Source organism: Brassica oleracea, chromosome C1, assembly GCF_000695525.1.
Source record: "Brassica oleracea var. oleracea cultivar TO1000 chromosome C1, BOL, whole genome shotgun sequence".
Classification (NCBI taxonomy): domain Eukaryota; kingdom Viridiplantae; phylum Streptophyta; class Magnoliopsida; order Brassicales; family Brassicaceae; genus Brassica; species Brassica oleracea.
This window is the reverse complement of record NC_027748.1, coordinates 7,819,151-7,826,559: the sequence shown is the minus strand read 5'-3', so window position 1 is coordinate 7,826,559 and position 7,409 is coordinate 7,819,151. Positions and strand designations below refer to the sequence as shown.

The 7,409-nt window shown below is 35.4% G+C and overlaps 2 protein-coding genes across 2 annotated transcripts; one reads left to right on the top strand and one right to left on the bottom strand.

Annotated features, from left to right (window-relative positions):
- Positions 1 to 319: 319 nt before the first annotated feature.
- Positions 320 to 2,778, bottom strand: LOC106305644. Its single transcript, XM_013742000.1, has one exon. It carries the CDS (start codon positions 2,555 to 2,557, stop codon positions 791 to 793), a length of 1,767 nt encoding a protein of 588 aa, XP_013597454.1. The 5' UTR covers positions 2,558 to 2,778; the 3' UTR covers positions 320 to 790.
- Positions 2,779 to 4,940: 2,162 nt separating this feature from the next.
- On the top strand, positions 4,941 to 5,951 carry LOC106305751. Its single transcript, XM_013742123.1, has 2 exons — positions 4,941 to 5,093; positions 5,507 to 5,951. The coding sequence occupies exons 1-2, from the start codon at positions 4,956 to 4,958 to the stop codon at positions 5,867 to 5,869; spliced, it is 501 nt and encodes a 166-aa protein (XP_013597577.1). The 5' UTR covers positions 4,941 to 4,955; the 3' UTR covers positions 5,870 to 5,951.
- Positions 5,952 to 7,409: the final 1,458 nt, after the last annotated feature.

Genomic DNA, 7,409 nt, shown 5'->3' with positions numbered 1-7,409 from the left:
TTTTTGCTAAAATCGTAAAATCGATTTTTTCGCTTAAATTTTGATATCAAATTTTCCCGTTAGAACCAGAAAATCAAGTTTTTCCGTCAGAACCGCAAAATTGAGTTTTTCTTCAAAACGCAAAATCGAATTTTTCCGACAAAACCAGAAAATCAAATTTTCCTGCCAAAACCGCAAAATAGATTTTTCTCGCCAAAACCGAAATTGTTGTACTTATGAACTTATGTATTATTGTACTTATAAATTTATGGATGAATTTTAATTTTATGAACTTGCATATGTAATTGTAGGCTTATAAATTCAAAATCGAGTTTTCCCGTCAAAACTGCAAAATTAAGTTTTTCCGCCAAAACCGCAAAATTGATTTTTCCCACCAAGACCGGAATTGTTGTACTTATGAACTTATGTATTGTTGTACTTTTGAATTTATGGATGAATTTTAATTTTATGAACTTGTATATATAATTGTAGGCTTATAAATTAAAATTTAAAATTTTTTATATGGTCATTATGGACCCCATGGCAGCCCATGAAAATATGGGTGTTAGTGGGTATAGTCATCAATGGACATGGTTCTTAATGGACATGGTCACTCTCTGTCCGCAAACAATAAATGGACAAATGGATATGGGCTAATGGACATGCACCCGCCCAATTTACAGCTCTACCATTTGTTTCATTAGTTGGCATTCATTCATATCACAAAGCTCAAATTTTGTGTTGCATTAGCATATCCTCACAATCTCAGTTGTAATCAAATCAAGTAATCGTGCCAGTAAACCTTTTCACTTCAGGTAGACGATTGGTTTATACGTTCCCAAACAGCTGGACCTTCAGGGTGGACATTGACAAAATACTTGACAAACCTAGCATCTCCGCAAGTGAGAATAGTACTCGGTGATAGCATTGGCCTTGCTGCATCTCTTTCCCTCAACCACAAATACATTGAGAATCTCTGATGTATTCTCTGCATATCATAGCACAGATACGCCGGGAAACTCACCAGAGATTCAATGGGATAGCCAAGAAGCTCGGTTAAGGAATGTATCTTCTTCTCTATGACATCTTTAGAGAGGTTAAGCACAATCGGAGCGTGCCTGATGATCTCCGCAACCGTATTGTGGTTTAAACCGGCTTTCACGAGGCAATCAAACCTCTCCTGCAGCTGATCTCCCCTCCCTCGGAACTGTTTCAGAGCCTTCACCATCTCGTCCGAGTTCTCTAAATACCCTAGCCTCATCAAAAACGCAGTCTTCTCCGCGTGTTTCCTCGCATCCTCCGAAAGAAGTTTGCTTTTTCTCTTCTTTGTTGTAGTCACAAAGCTGAACAATCTCAGAGGCTCGTTCTTTAACATCTGACATAGCTCCTCCTGGCTAACGTTCAAACTAACACAAACGGTCCTAGGCGCTTGCAGAGAGCATGAACCGATACGCTCCGTGTGACTCAACAGAATCTTCCTGATAAAATGCGTTTCCATTCTAATACCGATCAAGAAATCAACCGTCTTCCTAATGTTCTTAACGCATTTGTCTGATAACATCTCAGGGTTGTCTATAAACAGACTATAAATCTCATTCACTTGAAGCCCCACTTTAAACAACCCACCAAACAGAACATAGAACTTCTTACCAGAGCCTTCAATCACCAAAGCAGGATAAGTTCTCAAAAGACTACTCAGCTTCTCCTCTTTACATCCCATTCTCTCAAGAAATTCCATCGTCTCCAGAATCCTCCCCCAGCTATACGTTCTCCGGTCAGACAAGTCTCTCCCAAGCCAATCACATCCCACTGGTAACCTTTTCAACTTATCAACCACGGAAGCAAACTCACCATCAACCCCACCAACAAGCAGCAAGGGACAGCTAGTAACCACCTTTATAACTGTACCCTTTCTAAGACCCAAATCCTCATACGCCCTGAGTTTAGACACCAACACCCCAGACTCGTATCTAAAAACCTCTCTTGCTTCTTTATACACACGGCCAATCTTCCCACGAGGGACCCCATAGTTGCAAAGAGCATGGAAGTTCTCAAACATGACATCATCATCACTCAGAAACATTAGCCTTTGGGGAAGAAACTGCTCAAACTCAGATGGGGACAAATCCAAACTCTCGAAAAAGGGTTCGAACTCGTTTATGGGATTGTACCGAAGGTACTTACTCAATGCCCTGGAGACATCTCTCTCGTTATCATCGATCTTGGACAGCAAATAGGTCAGAAAACGCGGCGAGTTCTTGCTTATATGCTCTGCATCAGTGAAAGTAAAGCTTCTAGTGCTATGCAAGTAATCAAAGAGAGCTCCTTGAGCCTGGTTCCTAGTTCCCCTCGAAACCGGATTAACGAAAAACCGAGTGGGTATCTGCGACTTATCACTACGGACACAGCTCTGAATCTGGAAACGCCGAACTGTGAACGAAACGCTAGAAAGGTCGAACCTTTGAGGAGCTTGGCTCCGACGAGGAGGAACAGAGGAGGGGAAAGCTACGCAATTGGTGAAATGGGTGATCATGTTCAACGATTTATAAACCTTTTTGAGAGTTCTGAGCATTAACATTGCCACATTGAACAGCTACAAGGCATATGAATCATCACCAGATACAGAGCTGTGAACAAGCATCGACGCATCGATCTGTAGAAAAAGATGCTTACTTTCTCAGAACAAGAGATGTTACACGAAAGGAGGGCTTATCGCGAGCTTTGAATTCACCATTTTCAACGAGATTCTTAAGGGTTTCATCGTCGAATCTGGGTTACTTTGCTTAAACCTTGTTAGGGATTGACATTCAGATGGAAATATCAGAAAAGCCCCTTAACTTTTGTATTATACCAGAAACGACCTAAGGTTTTGATCTTTACTTCAAGTGGGAGGATATCCAATTTTGTGGTTTGGTTTATACAGTTAACCGAAACTATACCATATTTTCCATTTCGGTTTGAATCGATTCCAGATTCGGTTCTTACTGATTGGCCTTAAGATGTTATGCCTGATAATATTTTCTGTGAATACCACACACTTGTCAAATTTGGACGTGTCAGAAGTGATAAACAATAATCTCGCATTATTAAAGTGAGTGTTACAAATTTCTCATGTATAAGATTAAATGAGCTAAATATAAAACGAGTCCAGTCCCATGGAAAATGATGGTTCTTCCTTTTGATTGTGTACACTATAAAAACGGTAAGTTTCTTCACAAAGATGAGTATTGTGTTCTGTCTTTCTGATATTTTTAATTTCACGAAATGTTTAGCTGGTTACTTAGGTTAATTTTAAGTGGTCCATACTATAGATTCAACTCATATGTTAGGTTAGCATCTTCAAGCTAACAAGCCTACCAAACAATGAATATCAAGTGTTTTTCAAAAAATCTTCAACTTCAGTTCCAGAGTATTTCTAACTATCTAAATGCTATTAGTTCAACATGTTAAAAAATAGATCGCGTCAATCTTGATTTACTTGCATAAGTTATGGTCGAAGGGGGATAGTTTTTGATTTGTAAAGCTCCTTTATGTTTGGGATTTCTTGATTCTTATTTTCATTTTAGAGGGTGTTATTGATTGTATAAGTCTAGATCACCTACATCAGATTTAAAATATGAAAGATTTTTACAACTTTGGATTCAGATCGTTATCAGTTTATCATTTGATTTCTACTTTGATCAAAAAGTCATTTGATTTCTACAATAGAATACAGAACCGACTCTAGGCCCAAGCAGATGAAGCATGTGTTTCCGGCCACCAACATAATAACTATTTTACATGTCACATTTTCCTAAAAACTCTTTGTGATTTAGTGGTCAGGTATGTTATAATTCTTTACCGGAAAGCTAGGTTCGAAAACCACTAATACTCTTTATTTTTTTCAGTTTTTTTTTTATTTTGGGCTTGTGGCCCTGAAATGTCTAGGACCGGCTCTGATAGAATTGAACTCAATTTTAAGAGGATTCTATTTAGAATTTTAATTCAAAATTTAAATAAATTTGTAAAAATATGAACTGAAACTAAAATACCTTAAACACATAAAACTATATTATCATAAGATTACTAATAGACAATGAAAATAGTATTTTATATAATTATTATGACAGTAAAAAAAAAAAGAAATGATTATATTCCATGTTTCAACAAGACAGGAATTAAAGAACACATATGAATTATCAAAAGAGGAGATTACGTTTGTAATTTTGACCCAAAAAAGAGATTACGTTTGAAAAACTTGAATTTGATCAATTCGATACAACAAAATCAGGGCTTGGTCCAAGAATGAAAGCTATTTTCTGTTGGATAATAGGTTTGATGAAAGAACAAATGGTTTTTATATATGCTCTTATCTTTGATAAAATAGGACTAGTTTCATGTTGGGATTTATTAGAGATGACGTTCCTCCTCTTTTATATTTTTTTTTGTCTATTATTAGTTAGCTTAACTTAGATTTTATTAAACCAAACTCATCTAACAGGAAAGCTAAGTTAAGCTAATAATCTTTGTTAACTAATAAAGATTTACACATAAAAGTAAATCCAAATTAACTAATAATCTTTCAAGTCAAATGAATTATGAAAATCTACCATACATGAATAACACAAGATTCCAAATGTTGTATTCAAATCTTTAATTGAATAACAATAAAGTTAAAATTTCCTTACTGAAAAGATTATGAATACAAGAACTAATAATACAAGATTTTTAAATCATTTAATATAGAAATTTTAAATACAATAACCAATAATACTAGATTTGAAAACAAAAATTAAAATCAATCATTAAATAGCACTAGTTATAATACCTAGAGAATTAATATGTTTTCCTAAAAAATCCATTGGCAGTAAAGTAACATAGATTTAATCTAAAAAAAAAAGGGGTAGCCCAATAGTAGCACAAATACACTGTATAAATAGAGAAAGCTTACTAGAAAGTTTTTTGGGTTACACCAAGTAAAAGAAAGAGTTTCAAGAATGTCGGACTCGGTCAACTCTTCATCTGCTTCCAATCAATTCGATGGCCAGTTGTCAGCTTTGGGAGAGGCCAACGTGCAGTTAGGATTACGGATGAGGACAAAAGTCCAGGAAATGGGAGAATTCAACAAGAAAACAGTAAGAACATGATTAACCCGGCTTCTTAGGATGAAGTTCTTAGCTTTGATCAAGAACTGTTTTTTAGCTTCGGTCAAGAACCGTTTCTTAGCTTTTAACTAAGAAAAACCTAAGAACCGGTTCTTAAATAAGAGATATAAGAGTCGATTCTTAACCGAAAAGTGTAAAACCAAAAAAAACAAAACAAAAAATGTTAAATCATGAATTAAAAACCTCAAATTAAGAACTCGGGTTAATTATGCTCTAGGTTTGTAAGAAACGTTGGTGCGAGTTCTTAGCAATGTTTTTGTGTGTGTTTTTTCTGCTGAATAGCTTATATTGTTTATACCTGGATGGCTTATATTGTTTTTGATTAGAGCCGTCCGAGAGAAAGTTGTTTACTTTTTTGTCTTTGTTTCATATTTTTACTGTAGACCACCTCCAAAGATGAGCTCATAGCTTCCATAACTTGCATTGGCAAGTGCATTGACAGTCTTGAGAGGGCTTTGTTTAAAAACAGGGTGGTGATAAATCATAGAGTGAATCCACCTATGTTGGTTAGAATATCGAAGGATATGACTAAGGATACACTAATGTCAAATGCCAAGCTCCTCCTGGACCATTTCAAGAATCATACCCTCCAGTACTTTTGTAATGCTTTCTTCCCTCCTGTTACTGCACCAGATGATGATGTTGTGCCCAAGTTTGATATCTTCAGGTCTCATCTCGAAAAATGCGAGTCTCTCTTTGACCAGGTCATGATGGAAGGTTATGACTCCAACTTGCAAGACATCTAGCTGAAGATGATGAAACTTTTAAGTAGCTTACCTTAGAGTGGCGGAGCCAAGATTGTTATTCATAAGGGTCATTTTATTAAAATAAGAGAAAATTTGGATAAATATTTCATAAAAAGATTTTATTTTGAAAACTACACCTTTGTTTTTATTTTTTGAAAACTACACTTTCTACTAATTAAATTGACTAAATTATCCATATTAAAGGTTTGTAAATACCCTAAAATTAAAATTAAAACATTAATGAAAACGTGATTGACGCACCAAATTGATCTCTTTGCAAGTAAAAGAAAGGTTTGAATTGCTGAAATCGAGTAAAATACACAAACTCGAGTTCTAATATCATGGTGAGTAGTGTGCTAGTGTTATTCTCCTATCCAACAAGCCCCACCGCAAGATCAAAACTCGCTTTAGCTAATATTTTGAAGAGCTAATGAGGGTTTAGCAATGGGATGAGTGTTGTCCAAAAAAAAAGCAATGGGGATGAGCGCAGAAGCTGCCCTCGTGGTCTTTTTCAAGTCATACTTTATCAACAAATATTATAAATGTTGTTAAATATTAGAACCTCTAAATGAATATGATTTAAACATACAAAATAGAAATGGTTTTTTGCAAAATTGACTCAAAACTCAAAGTCAAACCTAAAATTAACCCATGTTTTTTTGGATTTTTCTTTTGTCCTATTCACCCCACAAGTTCATATTATTCACGAAAATGCCATTAGTTTTTTTTTCTTCTTTTTTTCGAAAATGACATTTTTACTCTCTCAACCTCATCATCTTCAAGTATTTACAAGATTGTCATTACAATCAATACACCAACCACCATGAACAACCAATTTGAAGCTCTTAATGCACCTCAAATCGATTTACACTCTCTCTTTCTCACTTGTTATGAACTAAAAATAACATCTCTTTCACTTTGCCTCCATATTCATCCAAAAAACTCATGCTTTTGATTCAATTTTTTTTTATGGTTGATAGAGCCATTCAAGCATACTATTCTTGGTGAGTTACTTTCGTTTGAGGTTCTGAGTGGTTGGAGAAGACTCTGTGTGCTAAGGAAGTCATCTCACTAGTTTAAGGTATGAAATTGAATTTTTTTTCCAAATCTGTTCGCGTAGAAGAATTATCCGTAAGCAGTCTGGCTGTAGAAGACTTATCGGTAAGTCTTCTGGTCAAACGGACGACTTACTTGTAAGTCGTTATCTTTGTTTGTTAAAAAAAAATCTAGAGAATACCCTAGACGACTTACTGGACGACTTTTCAGTAAGTCGTCTCCGGATAAACGAGTTAGTTTTGCATTTGACGGAATTGTGTCAGATATTTGACTTTTCCTGGACGACTTTTCAGTAAGTCGTCTCCGGGAAAAAAAAATTTCAATATTTTATTAAAGTTAGACGACTTATCTGTAAGTCGTCTCAGGTTACTTTTGCAATTGGAAAATAAAATTTAAATATTTAACTTTTCCAAGACGACTTACACGGAAGTCGTCAAGTAAGACGACTTACTTGAAAGTCGTCGGACTTACTTGAAAGTCGTCT

Bases quoted from the DNA above. Each gene is read 5' to 3' on its own strand.
- LOC106305644 (XM_013742000.1), bottom strand. From the start codon at position 2,557: ATGTTAATGCTCAGAACTCTCAAAAAGGTTTATAAATCGTTGAACATG.
- LOC106305751 (XM_013742123.1), top strand. From the start codon at position 4,956: ATGTCGGACTCGGTCAACTCTTCATCTGCTTCCAATCAATTCGATGGC. The intron at 5,094-5,506 runs GTAAGAACATGA...TTTTTACTGTAG, and splicing joins GAGAATTCAACAAGAAAACA to ACCACCTCCAAAGATGAGCT.